A 23,645-nucleotide genomic window follows, 5' to 3' on the forward strand; every position below is an offset into this window, starting at 1 on the left:
TTATCATTTAACAGATCAGCCGCCCGTCAGCCAGGCATGAACCCAGGCTGGGAAGGCAAACGCAACGGGGCTTGTCAGAGGTGAGGAGCGGCGCATTCCAGGTATCTGCCAGGTACATACTGGGTATTTGCTCGAATAAAGTGTGTCGGTGCAGTACACCCCCTGTGTATTTAAAATACAAAAACAAGAATAAAGACATTAAATACATATAGCACTTACCCATTACCGGTTGCCACGATGAAGGCCATCCTCATCTTCATCCTGCCCATGCCCCGTCCGCTGCTGCAAAACAGACACAAGAATGAAAACATCCAAAGTAATGTCCCCTAACCCCTTAATCACCGTAGCGGTTATTAACCGCTACAGTCATTAAGGGGTTAACCCACCCTCACCCACCACTCGGGATGCCTACATACCCTCCCACACTAACCCCCCATCCCCGTGAGGCCTAACCACCCTCACCCACTACCCACAAGGGAGGCCTACCCACATACCGTTTGGGAACACCCCCCCCACCCCCAGTACCCACAATAAAAACAATACAGTGACCCACAATAAACATCATTATATTTAATAAATACATTACCCACCCCCTGTGCCCCCCCATAAATAAAAGATTTATCCTTTTACATACAGGGTTCATAACGCAGCCCCACGCGAGTCCCCGGTGGGCTGGTGGGGCACCTGACAGACCTACAGGGTACCAGCAGCCCTTTTCAAACAGGTTCTGGAGGCCTGCTGGTGGGTCCCGCCAGCACCATGGCCCCCAGGTGGTCTCCTTGGGTCACCGTAGGCCCAAGGATGTCTGGGAGCCCCGGGTCAGACCCACAGGTGTCTGCGGGGCCTCGGGTGGTTCCCACGGGGGTCTGGGGAACTCACGGGTGCTCACTACGGGTCTGCGGTGCCCCCACAGAAGTGGGACCACACATGTCTGTATTCTTCTTTCTTTTACCTTCTTCCGGGGTCTTCTTCCCGTCTTCGGCCACGCCCTGGTCTTCTTTGTTCTCCGGAGGTCCTTCCTCCTCGGCGTCTGGCTTCAAAATGAGACGACATAGGCTTTTAAAGGCCTATGACGTCACATTTTCGTCATATGGTTCCCATGGCCCTGATTGGGCCGTGAAAACCATGTGTTTTAGCCGATAAAAAAAAAACTGATGACGTCACTTAAAGGCAATGACAGCACAGCCAATCAGAATGCCTTTGCTTCAATTGCCTTTAAGATGACGTCATTAAAAGAAACATGGCCGTCCACACATGGTACGGTAGCCAATCAGAGCGTGGGAACTCAATCCCTACTCTGATTGGCTCTAGTATACCATGTGACAGAGGCTTGGGGGAGAAAGGATGTGACGTCATTGAAAGCCTGACACATGGTACTAGAGCCAATCAGAGTAGGGATGGAGTTCCCACGCTCTGATTGGCTACCGTACCATGTGTGAACGAGTTAAAAAAAAAAAAAACTGGCGCTTTTTACTCATCTCGCCATTTACTAAATTGCTATAGCCATATTTGGCTAAAAACTGGCGAGATTGGGGTTCTCGCAGCTCTCTGCATAGGCCCCATAGTAACTATTCGCAAACGTGAATAATGAGTTTGTGTTTCTGGATTAATATTTTCTGCCGGTTTACCTTAGCGAATGTCTCGCTGAAGTTAAAGGGTTAAAGTAACACAAGATACCCCCGGAAGACTAATTCTCCTCCTGTGTGATCAAATTAGTGCAAATGCAGGTAGATAATATATTCTTCTAAATCACAGTTAGTTTGCAAAGTGTCAGCACTGTAACAGCTCCCTAAGGCTTTGGTCCCGCTGCGTCCGGCAATTACTCACCATCACCTGGTATCCTCCCGAGCCGGTCCCAGTCCCCCCCTCGCTGCACGGCTCACTACGCGCTGTGACGCGTCAGCCGCCACGGGATGCAAGAGAATTGAGATCCCGAGCGGTGACGCGTCTCGTGGTGTGGCTGTGAGCCAATCAGTGCCGGGTCTGGAGCTGTCAGAGCTTTGCGGAGGGTGGGGAAGTGTGTGTGTGTATGAATGTGTATATATATATATATATATATATATATATATATATATATATATATAGTGTGTTGTGTGTATTTATTACAGCCCCTCTCCACCTCCCTCATTTATTTTCACTGTTTGCTGCCCGGGTCCCCCCCGATCCCCGCGGCTGCTGCCCACTCAGGCAGGGAAGTGGGAGCGGGGTCAGTCGGTTATTTGGGCTCCTCTCCCCCCCCCCTCTGCCTCCGATCCTTGTGGCTGCTGCCCAGGCGGGAGGTAAGCGGGGGGGGGGGGAGGAGGGGAGCGTGGCTGGCACCATACTTGCCCGCTCAGGGCGGATTGAGCATGCGGGGGGGAGAGGGAAAGCTGGGGAGAGACTGGCGCGCACGGGCAGAGACTGGCACTGCATTGGTGGTTCAGTGGGTAGCGCGTGGAGATGTCCCCCAGCCCCCGTTCCCCCCGGTGGAGCTGTGAAGGAGCCAGCTTGTTGGCGTGCGGGGCTCCCGCATGGCGCCGCCTCCCCCTCCTGCCCTCGGTTGAAGGAGAGGGGTGCGAGGGTTTGCGAACAGCGTTTCCTCCCCCAACCCCACGTCCCGCTTTGGCCACGCCCCCCCTGCGCCAAAAAATAGTCAGCTGCAGACTGCAGATCACGGTGAAGTGACTTTCACGCGCCGCCTGTTTTCAGTGCGGGCGCGCTGTCTTTGGCAGCGGGGCCGTAGCCTAAGCTTCTGTTTCTCTCCTGTATTTAATGCTCTTCCATGCTGATCTTAGCCTGGGTTTATCTGGTCCTTCGTTTATTATTCTGATTAGCTGTCTCAAAGGGATTAACGAGCTACATCTCATTAGGATTAACCTAATGAAGACTCAAAAAGTCTTCTAGCCACTAGCAGCTTCGCAAGGCATGCCACTAACCAGCCCCACACTGAGGGCCACAAGCCCGAAACGCGTAGGTGTTCTGTTTTTTATGCTATTTTGATCCATTAAACTTTTATTGTGGGAACGCACCTCTGTGTTTATTCATAGCTTTCAGTGGAACCAGTGCTTCGTTTTTTTCTCTCCTTCTTCACACTGAGGAGAGCCACAAGGTCAAAACTGATATAGAGTTCTGCAGTAATCAGAAAGTTTCCAGTGAGGGGAGACCATGAGAAAGTTGTACAATTGAACAATTCCCACTGCTATCAGATGGAGCAAGGAACAAAGTAGCGGCAGTACCCACTACACAATATGGAAAATGTGCAATAAACATAGAACACCAAATAGACATGAGAGCATAATCCCTTCCAGAGCCTTACTCACAAGCCTCAGCCCCTTCCCACAACACAGAGACTATACAATAATACACACAATTTCACTGACAAAAGACAAAGAAATTTCACTTAAAATGCACGTGCTCGGCACACACACCCTTTTTTTTTAATTCGACCATGGTTGAGTGAGTAACCCTGGCCTGGCAAAGATGTTGTTACTGTACTCATGTGCTCCTTCCTAGTAAAAGCCATATGGAACTTATTCACGGTATGTATCACGTGCAGAAGGTCTGTTGAAGTGAATGGCCGTACAGCTGCGGTAGCTGTGTAAATAAGGACTATGGCTGGTGTTGGATCTTTCTCTCACCGTGCACAAACTCGGGCTCTGACAAGTAGCAAAAGAATAATTCATTATTTAAGGAGGCTCAGTGACTCTCTTAGTGCAATTTTAGAACCCAAGCTTAATACGTGGACATTGTTGTAAGGCTGAGACTAAACTCAACCCTATGCGCTGGTGTAGTAAAGACTAGCACATTGGTTTCTCCTTCCTCTCTACTTTCATTAAAACAGGAAGCTGCAAAACGATGTGTTTGGCTTTGGATAAGCTCAATAAGACTCCAGTTGGCATGTCTCTAACTCTTTATTTCATCTTTCAGGGTGATCGAGGCATCTCTGGATTTAAAGGAGACAAGGTAATAGGCTCATGGAAAAGTAATGTGCTTCCTACTGCACATGTTCTAGTGGGTGGATGGCCATAAATTAGCAAAATGGAAACGACTTAATGAAAGTTGTGTAGCTGAACAACTGGCGCAAGATACAGTGCCGACGTTATCAAAGAAAGATATTCCAACTCAAATCTGTTGCTGAGTTTGACTGGCACCTCACTTGATTTTGGGGTCTATGGCAAATCAGAAGTGGAGCAATTCCAGGGCACAAAAATCTGTACCAAGTGTATCACAAAAAATATAGACTTTTGAAAACAATAGTAATTTTTTTCAATGATGCATCTGGTGCAATTCTTTAGCCCCAGAATTGCTCCACTTCTGCGTTTATATACAGACCCCACAGACTTTGAAATCTCATAGTTCTGTGTTTTACTGCTCATGCACACTGTTTCATACAGGGGTTAACTCATTTAACAATATATAATGTTTCTTTAGACAGCTCATAATTTGTCAAACCCCCTCCCCCACACTCCACAAAGATTAGCAGTTTCTGTAATGCACACCATGTGGGTTATTAACAAACCCTATCAGAAAAGACTGATGGATCTCAATATGTACAGCTGGGATGAGATTAATAAACACACAGAATCCCAGCAATCTTAAGAAACCCCAAAACATACCACACACACACACACACACACACACACACACACACACACACACACACACACACACACACACACACACACACACACATATATAAAATTCTCATTTACCTCTATATTAGGAGGGAGTATGATCACATAGGATCTGTCCTGTTTTCATGTTGCTTGGTTTGGACAGATCCACTGTGATCATTCTCCCTCCTAATATACAGTAGAGGTAAATGAGAATTTTAATCTGGTAGTGTTAGGACCTGCAAATTTGGTCATGCCTTGATGTGGATAGCAGGCTTGTAACGCTTTGGCCAAAGGGTTTAACTAAATTACCCCTTTTCAAGAGAATATATAGGTTTCTCATGGTGTATTTTTGTCATATTGGATGTAGCTTTGGGCTTTTCTGTTTTTTGTTGTTGTATACAGCTTGGAGGAGAGAATGACGAGGGGGTTATGATTTGATACAGACAAATATATTAATGGTTTCAAGAAGATGCAAGTGGGGACCGTATCTTAGAGAACAAGACATGCTAGAACAAGAAGTCATGCTCCGTAACTGGCGGGTGGATGCTCGGACGCTGCCGGGTGGACGCACGGTAGCTGGACACGTCGAAGCGGGCGGGATGGGGAAGGCGGGCTGAGGGGAAATGTGAGCAAGTACTTCACTGAAAGGAGGGTGGGTTGGTGGAATGGCCACCCAGCAGAGGTAGTAGACACTAGTACAGTAAGGGAATTACTTGGGATAGACCTTAAGCCATCCTAAATTATACCTGTAAAACTAAGCTCAAAAGATCAGACAGGTTTTGCAACAGACACGAAAAGGGGCAGTCTAGTTGGGCCTCCACCGCCCGCCATGAATCCACCACCCTTTCTGTGATGAATAACTTCCTCCCATTTCCCCTGACTCTGCCACCCTCCAATAAACAAAGACACCCCAATACGCATCCAATAGGACAAATGATATCATTCACTTCTATATGTTTTTTCTTCTCATAAGTGTGGGTCATTTAGTTCAATCTTTTGGCCAAAGCATGTCAAGCCTGCAGCCACGCCAAGGTCAGACCCTTGCAGCAGGTACCTACACTGCCAATGCTATAATTTGACCTTTGTATTTCCTCCACTCCATAGAGAAACAAGACGATGATATATAGTCAATAGCGTGGGATGCGTGACGTGTGTGGTGCCTAAGGGGTTAACCTTTAGAAGCACCATATATGCTGTGTGTGAGCTACAGTGCAGGGACTACTGGTTAAAAAAAAACACGTGCCCTACTATAGAGAGAGAAATTCTAAAATAATGAGGCGCAATAATAAAATATATAGGGTGCCTCCCACACTTATTGCTGCAGAGAGAGGTTATCAGCACCTTTCTCCAGGGGGAAGAAATCTCTCGGTGAATACGGCTTTTCACCCTACTGTGCGCTTGGAGCATGACCTCCCGTCCCATCACTTCTCTTTCTCTGAAATCTGCGTCCCTCCTGTACCTTGTGGAAACCATTTCTATATTATAACAAACTCTCTGTCATGCTCCCACTCTCCCTTCTCTCATCCAAGCGGTGCTGTCCATATTGAGGTCCTGATCTACCAGTGTTATGCATCCATTTAGTAACCCTATTTAGTTACCGTCGTCCGGAGATTCGGTCTCCAGAACTGAGCACCGTGCTCTGGGTGAGGTCTTGCCAATGATCTAAAAAGTGTTATCCCCCACCCCTCTATTCCTGCTGCTAATACCCCTCCCTATAGATCCTAACATCCTGCTGGCTTCCTCCCATTGCTTTGGTACATTTCTCGCCTACCTTTAAGTCAGCTGAAATAATGACTCCATGGCCCCTTTTTGGAGATCCAGATTCACACTTTTGCACTTTTCTTATTAAATTGCAGCAGCTCTCGTTCAATATAGTTTATTCATGTCAAGTTGGTCATCGTACACACAATCCTCTGTTAACTTTAGTCTTTCAGACACAAAATAAGTCAGTTAAAACATGTCTTTTTTTTCCAAACCTCATCTACTGTACTACTGTACTATGTAACTATGTTAAAAAGACAACATGAGTGACCAACATGTGAAATGCAAAACTTTTCTGCCAAAAGGGGCAGCAGCCGAAGGCGTCCATCCTTGTTTGGGATTGGATTAGATACCCTTGTGAACAGTGGATGATTGGAACACTCTAAAGAGAAACGATTCTGATCTGTACAATGACCAAGAGCAATAAAAAACAGGACTGGCACAGGATGTCTGTGGTAACCATGATTTGTACTTATCAATGTGTCTCTTTTATTTAGGGTGACCCCATGACAATTTTTGGGTCCCAAGGCTATAGGGGAAGCAAAGGAGATCCGGTAAGCAGTTTACTTTGTTTATGTGGCTTCTGTGCTGTACTGATCAACATTACCTGTACTATTAAATGCTCTGGGACATACCTGTCTTTGTTATCATTGTGGTTAATAGCACTGGTGTTATCTAGCCGGTAGCACCGGTATGTCTAGTTTAAGAGCAGTGCTGTTATATTAAAATGTTGAGTTGTCGTAAAGACATTTTTAAAGGGTATATAGGCGGGTCTCTGATACAGGATCATTCTCATTGGTGCTGGACCACTAAAAGAAGTTTTGCCTTTAAAATAATAATGTGATCAGAATTGGAATACAATTAAATGAAGGTAACAAACAAAACGTCCATGCTGTTTCATCATTTTCAACCAACCATTACATACATGTGAGTTATGGTGGGTGAAGAAAGTGACACAAACTCTCCACCGTGCAGTGTGCAGTAAATATCACGTGTGAGCACACTCACACACCCACCATAACTTTGAAACCTATCCCAGCTTCACATTGCCAAGCCCGTATCACCAGACTCACACTGATGAGATCCAAAAGTTTGGAGTGGCTGTCTCTGAGTAGGGTTACTGGCTCTGCACTTCTTTAACCCAGGGAGTGCTGAAAAAGTTGTAATGCGGCAGGCATAAGCTCATAGGGGTCTATGTTAAAATTAGTAAGAAGCAAAAGGTGACATTGAGTGCTCATTTGCATGTCATTACCCAGAATCCCTGGCTGCAGTGGAAGCAGTGTATGCTGGGAGATAATGGGGAAAGGCATGGTTGCAGACTGAGACATGTGAGTGTGCTCACACGTGGTATTTTTTATTTCCTGTCGATAATTTTCACAATTCCTAGCAGGAGTAATATAAAGAAGTAGAGTAGCGCAGCGCCTGGCACAGTCTAGAATGATTTATTTCACCTCTCCAACAATTTGGTCCGGCCAAGAGGACATTTTTTTTCCGGGCAGTGGAAAAGGGTCCATTGAGCAGACCTGAAACGTTGGAAAAGTGAACGAAATCACTCTAAACGGCTACAGATGCCGCATCTATTACTCTTAAAAAAGTGGTACCTGGGTGAAACCTTTTGTGGATCATATCATCACTCCCTAATTCAAGACCTTGCACACATTTCCTGGAAGTGAGACACGCATTTGTGTAGGTTGGATAAAATAAAGGCTGCTGGCACACGTGTACATTGCTCATAAAGTCTGTAAGTATGAGAATTCCAAACAATCCTGATGAGGTTGACGACTTTTTAGTGTGAGATTTCGGAGCTTGGCTTTTTGTTTGTGAATGTGGACACTTGCATGGGACGTGCAAATGTCCGATGTTCTTCATGTCCTATAATGTGTAGAGCTGTTTCTCGGGCCACTTGATAACAGGGGGAATGTTGTGATATTACAATGCCCCAAACACGATGACCTTTTTCTGAATTTAATTAAACACTTCACTGTGAAATCCTCCAGCCAACATCATGAAAAAGATGAATGTACATTTTTTTTGGGGGGGGGGGGTGGGGGAAACAGGTTAAAATAACAGAAAAAAGATCAAGGATTCGCGCTCGTGCTGCCTGATGTATGATGTAGGGGGAAGACAGATCCCCTTGATGCTGGGCGCGTGGAGAGCTTAACGTGGGAGTTCTGAACACACAAACTTTCTGGGTTCTGTTGAAGTCTCTTCAACTCTCTTTTATAGTAACCATGGCTGTTACTTCAACAGCTCCTTCCCCAGACACTATACATTAGAGTGTAAGTTCCACGGGGCAGGCAAGCCTTGTGCTTGTATTACTCTACGTTGGTTTGCACTGTTTGATATGTGGTGTTCTTAAGACGTTTTGTTCCATAGAGAATAATTTTGTGCAATAGGTATTTTTAGCATTTGAATTGGTCTATGTAGTCTTGAGATACACAGGGCGGATTTCCTACTCTGCTAGTACTGTAGTAAGTGCACTGGTGCTACATTTAAGTGCTTTTCTGTGTCTCCAGGCATATTCTGGAGATTATCATAAATTTACATGAATTGTATCAAGTCCATGCCGTTAGCATATTCAAATATTAGTACTTGATATAGATGAGAGGTTTTGGATGGAGGTTCATAAGGGAAGTACCATAGAATCAAAACGTCTGTGGGAACGGGCATGAAGAAGGGGCAATTTAGGCCCCAAAACGTTGCCCCCTTTCTACAGATGCAGTGGCCGTTATTGAAACACTTCAGTGCAGGCGAGTGCATAAAATGGCATTTTAGTGTTGTGGCTTTTAAACACCTGAAATTGACACAGTAGCACAGTACTGTACACATTGCAATTCATTAATTTCATTGCACACAATGAAATTCAAACAAAGCAACCGCGATAAACACGTGTGCCTGGTGTGATTGGCCTTGTGAATGCCGCGTGGAGTACAGCAGCGCACACGAAAACGGCGCCGTTATTTGTTTGAATAACGGCCGCTGCAGCTGTATATATCACTTCATCTTTTACGCTTGTTTTACGTAGTTTTTTTTTTAAATTTTTTTCCCTCCCCCTCCCTTTTTTCCTTGGTATCTTGTACCACGATATCAGTGCATCATTTCCAATTTTCACTTTATGGAGTGCTACCTATCACACACACACTTTTTTTACCCCTGATATCAATGTTACAAGAACATGAATTGTAATAACATGGGCTATAATTGTCACAGACAATTTCACACACACACACACACACACGCACACGCACACGCACACGCACACACACACACACGCACACACACACACACACACACACACACACACGACAAGCCACAGGGCTAATGGAACACCTAATCATCTATAAGAAAAGCACCCAGGTCGAAATTTAACCCATTGGGAGAGAGGGTTTTTAAATGTATAAATCCAATAGGATTCTCGCCTGGCAATTTGATTAAGTCTATTTCATTCCATCCAATGATAGGGGGGAGGTGGGGGCCCTCGATGGCTTGGCAGACCAATCCTGTTGGATTCTGATTATGGTGCAAAAGAAAGTGATGTGAAATGCTATGGCTGATCAGCCCTTTCTTAATATTGTAAGTGTGTTGCTATAATCTCCTTTGAAGGGATCTGCCAGTCCTCCCCACGTACTGCAGACCACAACATTGTAGGAGGTTAATGACAACTGAGCTTTTACAACTAGTGAAAGCAATGATATTGTATATTTTGGATGTGTAATTAGATCTGAACGTGGTACTAGTTTCACTGTACTGACACGCTGTGCCCTTCAAGCAAGTATGATACCCTTTGATTAGGTTGTTATTATGTGCATGTCTGAAATCAGACTCTCAAGGGCAACTAGGTGCCAACTTAAATTGTAGTTAGCTGCCATTTTGAAATGAATTTGAGGTTTATCTGGAAGAATTGTTCTGGAGAGCCACTGCAACGTTTGATTCTCATCAGGACTGTACCAAGCACCTCATATAGTAGTTTTTTGCTGGACTATAGTTCCGGAATTTGATCCATTTTTGGACAGCTAGGTTATTAGCATTTTCTGGACTTCATCCATTTCTGGAGGCGCCGGACACGTCACTTGTTTTCCATATAGTAGATACATTTATAATGTACATAGTTATTTTTTCACAAGGAGAGCTGACATTGGGATTTTAAACTGGGTTCACCAACTAACGCAGGGCTGCTCAACTCCAGTCCTCAAGACCCACGAACAGGTCACGTTTTCAGGATATCTCCACTTCAGCACAGGTGGCTCAATCAGTCCCTGCTTCAGCACAGATGGCTCAGTCTGACCTGACTTGTCGGGGGCTCTTGAGGATTGGAGTTGAGCACCACAGCACTAAGGTACAGTGCTGCATCAATAGTCTATCCTTATCCCTGTCCATTACTGCAGTGAGTACTTTCAGGCTAGTACTGATCCTATCACTGAGACATCCGAGTTTATTAAATGTGGATGGCACACAAAATGACCACAGTAGCCAATCCGTGTGGGGAACAAAGCGTGACATCGCTGTTGGCCATGTGATTTACCCAGTATTCCAGGTAATTGGCGGATCACGTCTGCTGAACATGGCGTCCCCCGGCAGTAAAGCGAGTGAGGTCTTACACCGTTATTAATAAACAAAACGTAAGCATGGGGGACCACTGCTTTATCTTGCCATGAAATCATACAGGTGAATGAGAGTACAATCTGGGTTTGAGACCAGCTCTCCATAACCTTGTGTAGTGTTACAGCAATCATCTATAGCAGTGACGATGTTACACGATGTTACAAGAAGTCCTGGTCAGTAACTCAGGACATCTGCCTTCCCAGGGTGACAGAGGCCACCCAGGCTTTGATGGAGACAAAGGAGAGAAAGGAGAAGACGGACCCTCTGGTGACAAGGTGTGTGCCACTTGGGTGTGACTCCAGGAGTCTGCCCTCTATTCCTCCTTCCTTCTCTTATTAATCTAGCGCTGCCTAAGAGTGCCGCTCTTTACAGATGTATTATGCGAGGCAAAACACAGGGGTGAATAATACAAATGGGGTTAATGACAAACAGAAAAGTAAACATTAAGAAAAAGGAGTCCCTGTCCCGACGAACCTATGGACAAGGGGTTGTGTTGGGAGATATATAGGAGATGGAAGTCTGTGCACGCCTTCCTGTTCATGCAGAAAAGTCTCAGCGCAGGAATGTAGCATATAACTCAGGAGAGGTAGCAGACATCCGTGTAGTCAGATCAATGGCAAATTATATTAGTTACATAGTAGATGAGGTTGAAAAAAGACGTACGTCCATCAAGGTCAACCGATGCTAAATTTAGACGACAGATACTTTATCCTATATCCGTACTTACAGTATTCTGATCTAGAGGAAGGCAAACACAAACCCCGTTGTTATATCATCCAATGATATCTCATAAGGGGAAAATAAATTCCTTCCGGGCTCCAAGAATTGGCAATCGGATTACTCCCTGGATCAACATCCTTCCCATGTTTACTTAATTGATATATACCTGTATACCTTACCTTTCTAAAAAGATGTCCAACCTTTTTTTTTAACAAATCTATTGTATCTGCCATCACAGTCTCCATGGGTAATGAATTCCACATTGTAACTGCGCTTACTGTAAAGAACCCTTTCCTTTGTTGCTGGTGAAATCTCCATTCCTCCAACCTTAAGGGATGGCCCCGAGTCCATTGTACTGCCCTTGGGATGAATAGTTCTTTTGAAAGCTCCTTGTACTGTCACTGAATATAGTGTATATAGTTATCATATCCCCTCTTAGACACCTCTTTTCTATGTAGAAATGTAGTCAATCTGTCTTCAATGAGGGATTTGCCATGTCCGCCAGCTGTTTTCTGAGTGTAGGGATAGATATTAGGGTTGTCTTTTCCTTTGGATACAGATCATGCTTGTTAACCGCACAATATATCTTTGTTTTTCACTAGGGTGTAAAAGGTGAAGCCGGATTTAAAGGATCTATGGGACAGTTTGGAGCTCGGGGACCAGTAGGACAGAAGGTCAGTGGAAGGACGTGGACTGCTCCTAGTGAGCTGGGGACATGAATGATGGGGCTATACTGTACATTAGGGGCTTGATAGGGATATGGGGAGGTCATGCGGGGGTGAGACTGTTGTATGTGTTGGCTATTTCTTCCAAGCAATGAATGGCTTCTCTTTCACAGGTAACATACTGCACAGATGTAGTAAGACTTGCATGTCTCCAGAGCCACAGATGTAAAAGCTTATCGACGCGGCTCTGGAGACAGGGCTACCGCAGCTAGGCTGCGGGGGGAAGGTGGGCAGGGTGCATGCTTCCGGATTGGTTCCACTGCAGGCAATAATCCTGACTCGCGGTTTGCCAACAGGTCAGGTTTTAAGGATATCGTTGCTTCAGCACAGGTGGCCCCATCAGAGGCTCTGATTGAGCCACCTGTGCTGAAGCAGTGACTGATTGAGCCACCTGTGCTTCAGCAGGGATATCCTGAAAACCTGAACCGCTGAGGAGTCTTGAGGACTGGAATGGAGAACCCCTGATCTAAGTTATTACCAGAATGCAGCTTCAATTGCAGACCTCTATGTAAACTTAGAGGAGGCCACTGCTCAGCGAGAATGACTGATATTAGTACTGCTCGGTGCGGACTCAAAAAGGTGCAACCTAAGGGATCAGGGGGGCAGGGCGTATGAACAAAAATCCACAGAGAGGGGGGATATAGAGGAACACGGTTCAAAGGTTGTGCACCATTTATACGGGACCCTTTCTCTCTCTGTCCCCCCTGGGGATTTTGGTTCATGCAGCCTATGGGTCCTTTCCTATTTCTGGGCTTTCATCATTCTTCATGCCTAGAAATCTCCCTAAAAACACGTGAAATACACCAAGAATCTCATTGAAAACAATTCTTTTCTCCTTCGGTAAATCTGGTGCAGTTTTTTTCCGTATTCTTTTAAAATGGGAATTCTTAAGGCTGGACGGCTAGATCTTGACCGCCTTGATTTTAAATACAGAATAGGGGTCTCGTAGGCAAAACAATTGATTGTTGGTGGGGCGGGGGAGCCCCCCCCCCCAAGGGGGAGCCCCCCCCCCCAAAAAAAGCCTAAGAAACACTTCATTAAGGAAGTTTCATTTTCTATTTCAACAGGGGGAGCCGGGAGAGCATGGACTGCCCGGGCGTGCAGTAAGTAGAAAGAAATAATAGTTAAGACCTCCCTGTAATGTCTCAGCACAGCTCTTCTCCCTCGGGGTTGGAGTCAGAGCACGGATCTTCTCGTTGGGTACAATGAGTTTACTCTGCACGCTGAATTTCCTGCAGTTCCTCACATGTAGCAGCACCCCAATTTCTTTATAGGGCTAGCTCTCTTAGGCAGGGTAAGTGCTGGATATAGCGACGTTTTGGTCACCTATTACAGGCATAGCCAAGCCTTTTAGTGCCACTTATAATTGCCTATCTAAGTTACTATGATCCTACCACCATCTACATGCTTTTGATTTAAAGAGGCAATCCAAGGCAGTGATTTATTTTTTTGACATTTGTAATTTTATTTAGGTTTGCAGCAGGGCGTCTCCGGTGCTGAACCCCATTAAATTTAGCTCAGGAGACCCCCTGCTTCTGGAGATATATACCTCCGAACTAGGTGCCAGTAGCAGCCCTCCTGTGCTTCTAGGGTTTACAATATGTCCGCTGTTCAGCGATTTAGCGTCCTGTGGGCCAATAGGAAGCTGTGACGTCATCGGTGTGGCTTCCTATTGGCCCATGTGATGCGGGAGCTTTAAACTTGAAAGCCCTGCATGCTGAGCTACCGGAACCTACTATGGAGGTAATATAAGTATCTCCGGAAGCAGGGGGTCCCCTTTCACCTGTTCTCCCCAACACGTACAGACGAGCCAACGAGTATTCTAAAACTTGCCTTAAACTTGCCTTAAACTATCCAGGTACATGCTGTGTACATGCTGGTTACATTTCAGTGACATTTCTGCAGAGGCTAATGGCCCATCGGATTAACACAGCAGGGGTTCCTGGCAGTCCCATTCTGTTTGAATGGGACTACCTGGGACCCCCTGCTGTTAATCCGATGGGCCATTAGTCTGTCTGCAGAAATGTGTGAAATGTTGCAGCATGTACCCAGCATATACCCAGCATGTACCCAGCATGTACCCAGCATGTACCCAGCATATACCCAGCATGTACCCAGCATGTATCTGGGTCTTTTTGGAGATTGCCCCAGGTTTGTTTTAGAATAATCGTTGGCACTACAGTATGTGATATCCAAATTGGGCACAACATGGTTACGTTACCCTTGCATTGAACAGCTGTATCCTTCCTATTAGATTGGGTGCTGCTACCATGTAGATAGAGACCACGATTTACTTGTTAGCAGCCCCAGTCTTGGGGGAAGCATGGACAGCTATTAGTTTTACGCTACTTTTTTTTGCATTTGTTACACAGTATTATACCGTATATGCAATTTATATTTAGTTTTCATTTTGGGCACTCTAATAGGGCTATATAACGTTTTAATATTGTAACCATTAAATTATTTGCCTTTTAATACTGACCTGAGCACTTATTATAACTGGATGAATGCTCTTTATCCTACATAGAACCTACTGTATACAACACAAGCTCCACTACATCCACTTGCTATTCACCAATGTCCTACTGCATATAGTTGCTGAAGTTTTTACGAGCATAAGTGGTGGGTCACATTGAAATAAGTGGGATATCATATGAAATGAACAGGAATACGGGATGGGTTACATTAAAGACACACTAACGGCGCCTATCATTACTGCAGAGTACTACAACCAACGCTAAAGCTTCATTTTTTTTCTGATCGCGGCGCACTCGCGGTAACTAACACGCAAAACGTAAATCATTGCCGGGAATTTAGACCTAGCTTCTCGCAGTCACGGGAAATGTAAGTCTGGCTATATGTATAAAAAAAAGTAAATATCTCTTGAACGGGTGAGCCTGGGAGAAAAAGTGCAATTCGGTTTTAGGGACTCCATTGTTCCAATTCTATAAAACATTTGTTAAAGATGCAGTTCAAGCAATATTCTACAGGTGTGTTTTTTTTTTAATAGATCAGTTCTGTACAATGAGAAAATACTTGTAGTATTTAAAAAGTTTTTTTAATGTATTATAATGTAACAAGCATTTTTGTTCCCAATAGCAACCATTTACAAAGTCACATCCCCTTCCCCTTCTGAAACAGCATCACTTTTTTGAGCCCTGCCCTCTCTAGCAGTGAACTAATTAAATCTAGTGCCTGCCTGGTCACATGATCTTCCTCACAGAACTTTGGCTGTCAGTGCAGCAGAAGAGGACCCAAGATGCATTTAGCCAACACCAAGCCGAATCTTCACCGATCGATCACATGAGAACGGAATGATCGGCAACTTAAAATTTGTGTAGGGGGATTGCTGCTTTGAGGATAAACATCCTTCTATAAAACGGACAATAATCTTATAGGGTTACAAGCTCACTACATTTGCCACTCACTGCCATGTTGAGGATATGTTGGCTACACTACAACATTGTTTGCGTGTAACATTTAATTTCATGCCGGATGAGATGTGCGCTTTTACAATGACAGTGCGCGTTGGAATAATTCCCGTGAGCCTCGCAGCCAGCATAGTGAGTGGCCGTTTTATTGCTTAATATAATCTAAGCTATTCCATTCACTTTATTCCTTGTGTTTATGTCCATTGAATGCACCTCGCCTGAAGTGGCATTTAACTCTACGTCTTAGATCAGAAACAAATGTTAAAAAAAAAATGCAATTAGCTTCTTGTTTCAATGTTGAGTTTCCGCAGCAATTGACAATGGGAAAAAAATATACCACTTAGCATCTGTTTATTCCAAGTACCATCTAGTTTTGTGCAGTAAAGTGCGAGTTTTAAAGAAGCCAGAGTTGGATCCGTATGTAAACTGTTTTTTCCCCACTCTTTCTTTTTTTATGTGATTGCTACGGATGTGGTAGAGTTGGGCAAATTACAAATTACCTTCACCGGGTTGTGTGTGTCCTATATAAACCAGTATACCAGTCTCACATTCGGAGCTTGCGCTACATACTAGTTCAGGGGTGCTGCTCAACAACAGTCCTCAACCCCGTCCCCCCGCAACCCCCCCCCCCCCCCCCAATAAGTCAGGTTTTAAGGATATCCCAGCATCAGCACAGGTCAAAGACTGAGCCTCTGATTGAGCCACCTGTGCTGAAGCTGGGATATCCTTCAAACCTAACCTGTTGAGGGGGCTTGTGGACTGGAGCTGAGCCCCCCTGTACTAGTTCGCAGGGCCGCCAACAGCTTTCCTGGGGCCCAGGACTAGAGTTTCCATCGAGTCACCCCCCCCCCCTGTTGATATGAGGCCCCCATCATTCTCTTACACCTCCTCGCATTATCACCCCTCCCCCATGTATTTCCTAACCTTCCCCCCTGTCAGACTCTCCCCTCTCTCCATCTTACCCTCTTCCTCACTCCCCCGTCTCTACCTCTTACGTATTCTCTTTTCCCCCTTCATATCTCCCCTCCTCCCATCCTGCAATTTCCCCTTCATCACACTCAACCTCTCCGCCCCCCCCCCCCCCCCCACTGGACACACACACGCACACCACAAATCCTACCCCCCATACAAATTCCACCCCCCACAAATTCTACCCACCCCCACAAAAATTCCCCGAACCCACATAACTCCACCTGTCCACACACACTTCCAGCCCCCCACCACACAAATTCCACTGCCTCCCCATACCCCAACCCACAATACCCACCGCCCACAATTCCTACACAATCCTCTCCCTACAATTATCCCCCAATCACACAATCCTCTCCCCTTCGCAATCTTCCTTTCCCCGCCCCCCCCCACACTTTTATCTTGCGGGTGGAAGGCCTCGGGTGTCACACCGGTCCCGCGAGCGGTGGAGGGAGGCCCGGCACCAACTGGCGGGGGAAGCAGCAGCTGGGGAACACTCGGACCCGGCACCAATCAGAGGCCCGGCAGCCAGGCCCGCAAGTCGGGCCCGACATCTGGGACAGTTTTCGCTGCTCTCCCCTCCTGTCGGCTGCCCTCCCCGTTCACATCTGTTTATTCCAAGGGCCATCTGGTTTGGTAAGTGCGAGTATTAAACAAGCAGGAGTTGGGACACATCATTGACAATAACGTATACATCTGCTACAATGTTTGGTGTTGTGCGGTGGAGAGAACGCAGTATTGTTCCGTCAGACAATCTGGAGGTTCCGGTCCCATCTGTTGACACGTCCGGTTGCAGGAGGAGATTTGTAGGCTGAAATAGGCATTTTTTGTGTATACTCTTACCCCACACAAGCCTCACCCGAGAGGCCGTTGGAGGGTAACTTGGAGGAATGGACCATTCCAGGAATGGACCACTACAATGTAATGCTAAAAAGTGCAAATACATTCGCTTGGGTCACAAAAATTCAAAGGCAGAATACAAGATTAATGGCGCTATAATGTCACGTACTGTAACAGGGCCGGGCAGTCATTATTTCAGCGGACTTAATAGTAGGCGAACAATGGGGGAAAGGCAGCAGGATGTTGGGTTTGTATAGGGAGAAGTGTTAGCAGCAGAACGTGACAGGTGTTGATGACACTTTATAGATCACTAGCTTTTGTACCCGGCTTCGCCCGGGGAATGTAATATTGAATACATGTCCCCGCCCCCTTCCCCACCAGTCTCCCCCCGCTAGCTGGCACATCTCCCCCCTCCCCCGCTGGCACATCTCCCCCCCCCTCCCCGCTGGCACATCTCCCCCGCCCCCTTCCCCCCCGCTGGCACATCTCCCTCCTCCCTTCCCCCCCCGCTGGCACATCTCCCCCCCCCCCTCCGCTGGCACAGCTCCCCTGCACATCTGACATGACCAGTTATTCCCAACCTTTTTTGTTTGGAGGAACCCTTTAAGTATTTCGTAAAATTTCGGGGAACCCCTATCTGGATGACACGTTTGACAGGGGTAAATCACAAAATAGACGTGGAAAGCAGTAGGGGTAATAAATAATTAACTCATACTTTTGAATAAATAATGTGTTTATTTTGTAATGATTTTGGTTTAAACATTACATCCCCCCTGCATCTCCCATCACCTCCCCTCCCCCCCCCCCCTGCATCTCACATCACCCCCCCACGGACCGATCGATCTTTCTCCCTCCTCTCTCCTCTCCCTAATCCTCTCTCCTCTCCCTAATCCTCTCCCCCCTTCTCTTTTCTCCCCCCTTCTCTTTCCTCTCCCCCCTCCCCCTCTCCCTCCCCACACACACAGTGTCACACACACACACCGTGTCACACACACACACCGTGTCACACACACAGTGTCACACACACACAGTGTCACACACAGTCTTGCAGCAAAAGTAGCCTCCCTCCCTCCCGTATCTCACATGTAAGACCACGCACTCGCACTGCAGACAGGCGGCGCGTGGAGAGGCACTTCACCACTATATGCGTTCTGTAGGGAGCGGGAGCTGGAGCGGGGGGCGTGGTTTGAACAGAGGTCTCTCCGTGCTGTACCTCCCTTCCCCCCCTCCCCCGTCGGTTCGTCCGTCCCCCCATGGGTACTGAGCACTGGGTGACCATGTTATTAAATCTGTGTTTGAGAGACGGTTTTCGGCGCTGGGTGGGGCTCTCCGTGCTGCCCTCCCCCCCCCCCCCCAATCTGCTGCTGCTGCCTCTCCTCCCCAGGATAAAGGTGAGCTCAGCAGCCAGAGCTGGCCGCAACCTCCCCAGCACGCGCAGCCTGAAACGGGCACCAGAGCTCTAGACAGCTCTCCTTGCCCCCTCCTCCGCCCCCTCATTGGCTCCCTGTCGCACCATGTGACGCATCGTCGCTTGGGATCACGATCCTCGTGTATCCCCTGCTGGCTGACGTGTCACAGTGCGCAGCGAGCCTTGCAGCGATGGGGGACTGGGGCCGGCTCGGGAGGTACTCGGGTCTGGTGAGTGACGCGCACGCGGCCGCGCGTGTCGTCGGAAGCAGCGGGACCCAGGCCTAAGGAGAGGCAGAAGTAGAAGCAGCCGCCTTTCCCCCCCCCTCCCTCCCCAGCCGAGCTGATAGAGCACGCTTCAAGGAGGGAGGAGGAGAGCCAGGGACACACACACACAGTTTCCAGCAAAAGCAGCCTCTGTCCCTCCCTCAGCTCACATGTAAGGAGAAGCAGATGCAGCAGCCTCCTATCTCCCCCCGGAAGTGCAGGGCTGCCAGAGCGCTCCGAGGAGGAGAGCCAGGGGAAGCAGTGACAGAGACACACACATAGCTCCCCAGGCAAGGACACGCCCCCTCCCTTAGTAGCCACGCCCCCCGCCCCCTGCTCTCGCTCTAACATTACTGCTGTCCAGCAGAGTGAAACTTAGAATGTCCATACTGTAATTTGGGAGGTGAGTGACATTGGAAGCTCAAAATAGTTGCGTTGACCTACAAATCTGCTGCAGAATGTACAGTGAAAGTTTTGTGGTGCTACGTGGTGCCGTTTGGGAGATTTCGATGCTTCTGACATACAAACAAACGGAAAACAGGAATCAAACTTAGAATTATAGTATAGATTGGTGAGACCTCATCTAGAGCAGGGGTGCGCAAACTAAGGGGCGTGACGCATCATCATGGTAACCCGGCATCAAAATGACACCACGAGGTAACGTGACATCGCATTGCCATTGCAACGTGACATGTCCCCGCGGCGTCATTAGACACCGAAGCTGAGAGGAGGGGGTGGGGGACGCGAGCAGGAGAGGAGAGCAGGCAGGAGGGCGCAGGGGGGAAAGTTTGCGCACCTAGAGCACGGTGTTCAGTTCTGCCGACCATATCACCGCAAGGACATTGATACATTACAGATTGTGCTACTAAGATGGTGCAAGATCTAAAAGCATGAGAGGGAGATTCAACCACGTGCAGGAGGGAAACACATTGCAAAGAAAAAGATGCGCTAGAACAAGAGTTCATTCTCTGACGCTGGAGAGCGGCAGCTAAAGGGAAGTGGGAGGAAGTTCTTCTTCACGGAAAGGTTGGTAGATTCGTGGGAATTCAAACATGCTTGGGATATACACAGGGCTACCCTAAATATGAAAGGAAGCCCAGGATCTAATAGGGTCTGAAGTTTTACGGCGGCTAGGAAAATGGACCAAGTGGTTCTTCTGTCGGCTATGTTTCTATGTTAAATACCAGCACTGCGTTAACTATATACTCATTATTTACCAGCACTGCGTTAACTATATACTGCATACTCATTATTTACCAGCACTGCGTTAACTATATACTGCATACTCATTATATACTAGCATTGCGTTAACTATATACTGCATACTCATTATATACCAGCACTGCGTTAACTATATACTGCATACTCATTATTAACCAGCACTGCGTTAACTATATACTGCATACTCATTATATACTAGCACTGCGTTTACTATATACTGCATACTCATTATATACCAGCACTGCGTTAACTATATACTGCATACTCATTATATACTAGCACTGCGTTAACTATATACTCATTATTTACCAGCACTGCGTTAACTATATACTGCATACTCATTATATACTAGCACTGCGTTAACTATATACTGCATACTCATTATTTACCAGCACTGCGTTAACTATATACTGCATACTCATTATATACCAGCACTGCGTTAACTATATACTGCATACTCATCATATACTAGCACTGCGTTAACTATATACTGCATACTCATTATATACCAGCACTGCGTTAGCTATATACTGCATACTCATTATTAACCAGCACTGCGTTAACTATATACTGCATACTCATTATATACCAGCACTGCGTTAACTATATACTGCATATTCATTATATACTAGCACTGCGTTAACTATATACTGCATACTCATTATATACCAGCACTGCGTTAACTATATACTGCATACTCATTATATACTAGCACTGCGTTTACTATATACTGCATACTCATTATATACTATTACTGCGTTAACTATATACTGCATACTCATTATATACTAGCACTGCGTTAACTATTTACTGCATACTCATTATATAACCAGCACTGGGTTAACTATATACTGCATACTTATTATATACCAGCACTGCGTTAACTATATACTGCATACTCATTATATACTAGCACTGCGTTAACTATATACTGCATACTCATTATATACTAGCACTGCGTTAACTTTATACTGCATACTCATTATATACTAGCACTGTGTTAACTATATACTGCATACTCATTATATACTAGCACTGCGTTAACTTTATACTGCATACTCATTATATACTAGCACTGCGTTAACTTTATACTGCATACTCATTATATACTAGCACTGTGTTAACTATATACTGCATACTCATTATATACTAGCACTGCGTTAACTTTATACTGCATACTCATTATATACTAGCACTGCGTTAACTATATACTGCATACTCGTTAACACATAGCACACCAAACCAAAAAGCTTAAGCATTTTCATTCGTGAAATATTTTATGAAAACGGACAGTTTCTCACCAAATTTTGCCAAATCATTTGAATATACAGTATTTAAATGCTCTTATTTCCCAGGTCTTCATAGGTGTCTCTCCACGTTTAGTATGAGAGACTCTATCTGGAGGTATGTCCTGTAGGTAAATCAGTCCTCTGAATAGGTCTGTCGCTCTGTATTTTTGCAAATATAATTCTTTATTTGAAAATATGTGTTGCCATGAGCAGAGCAGGTTATCTAGTGTCAGTGTTAGTGTTATATAAAGAATAGGATAAATCCAGGCACAAAGAGAAGACCGTGTGCCTGGATTTATCCTATTCTTCATGTGAAATGTATGGGACTTTTCAAGACATTCCCGTGAGCACCGGCAGTTAATATGCCTTTTCCTATTTTGATGGGACGTGTGCCAATTAGCTGCTGTGAGTGTTATATAAAGAAACAGGACTATTCCTTTCATATATAATCTTTGTCTTTTTCCGGTGGCTGCACTTAAGCAGAGAAAGTCCAATACTTCTCAGTTTCACACAAGTCTAACACATCTTACTAATTTGAAGTTCGTCTCACTAACCTCTTGCATCAGTCGTCTTCTAGACTAATTAAAACTACTTACTGTACTACAGTAATAAAAAAAAATAGTACTTTTTGTGACGGTGAACAAGGCTCACTAATAAAGGTTAAGCCCACTTGGTTGCCCCTGAGCCATGTTTTGGGGTCCTAGAGTGTCAGCTCTTGGACCTGACTGTTGTATATGTACTGCTGGGCCTGTATGTAAAATATGCGACAATAAAGAATGTTTATGTGTTTGCCTTTCCAGGAGTGCGAGCAAACAGAGATTGCTGGGCTATGAGGTTTCAGGGTGGGTGGGTTTTGCGGAGAAACTCTTTACAGATTGTGGCTATGTAACGGGGTTCCCGAGTTACAGGATACCTCAAAAATGTAGCCGGGAATCGGGTAAGATTCTCGGATGCATTGAAGCACAAGGCTCTGGTCAAAATCCTACCCTGAAAACGTTCTTGCAGCTCACCGCCAGGAGTCCCTGCTTCAGCACAGACCAGAAAGTTAAAAGGGGCATAGGGGATCCAGGTATCCCCAGAATGGTACAGGGGTCCCTAGTCTAGATGGGGGGGTGCCCAGTTCATGCCCAAGTCACCCTGAACCTGGTATAGGGGTTCAGGAGGTGCTCCAGCTATAGGATAAGGCTGCAGGGTTTATTTTGTGTAAAAATGTAAAGTCAGAATTTTGCAGTGTGGCAGGGATATGGCTAGTGAGAATAGCAAGTATAAATTCTTATTCTATCCCTGACACCAAAGAAGGACTTAGACATTTTTAGCAAGACACAGTATCCAATATATTTTATTAAACGGGTATGTTTAAAATGTATAATGCTTGGTGCACTGTACATGAGCTGGAGATTTCTAAGTCCATGGGTCCGAGAGACCAGCTGGCTAGTTAGTGCCACTCAGTCAGCTCGGGTCCCAGAAAGCCACAGAGATGCCAAGGTGTTTGGGCGGGCGGAGTACCAGAGTTATCTTTGAGTACCCATGTCCTGGTATGAATAGGGGCTATCAGGTGACCATTTGCCCGTCCCCAGACTCTGAGGAGCCTGGCTTGATGGGGGGGATCAATATGCTAAGAGGCAGAGGTGCCAGGTTGGGGCATGCCCCTTTGCAGAATTGAAAACCGTGCCGCCTAGCTTCAGGGTACCGGCAAAATGCTGATAGGCTGGCGGCAAAATTACCACGCTCTGATTCGTTGAGGTATTCTGTGAATGGGACTGAAATCCTATAAGAAACCTAGCAGCCAATCAGCTCAGGAGATTCTAAGCGCCAAGA

At 46.0% G+C, this 23,645-nt stretch overlaps 1 protein-coding gene across 1 annotated transcript in view; it reads left to right on the plus strand.

Moving 5' to 3' along the window:
• The window catches only part of LOC142494625 (uncharacterized), a 439,963-nt gene that overhangs the window by 301,740 nt on the left and 114,578 nt on the right, over nt 1-23,645 (plus strand). Inside the window, exons 85-89 of the mRNA XM_075599056.1 lie at nt 3,907-3,942; nt 6,854-6,910; nt 11,162-11,233; nt 12,281-12,352; nt 13,471-13,506. Of these exons, the coding sequence (XP_075455171.1) occupies nt 3,907-3,942; nt 6,854-6,910; nt 11,162-11,233; nt 12,281-12,352; nt 13,471-13,506 (273 nt within the window). The remainder of the gene's footprint in view (nt 1-3,906; nt 3,943-6,853; nt 6,911-11,161; nt 11,234-12,280; nt 12,353-13,470; nt 13,507-23,645) is intronic.

Source organism: Ascaphus truei, chromosome 5 (assembly GCF_040206685.1).
Source record: "Ascaphus truei isolate aAscTru1 chromosome 5, aAscTru1.hap1, whole genome shotgun sequence".
Lineage (NCBI taxonomy): Eukaryota > Metazoa > Chordata > Amphibia > Anura > Ascaphidae > Ascaphus > Ascaphus truei.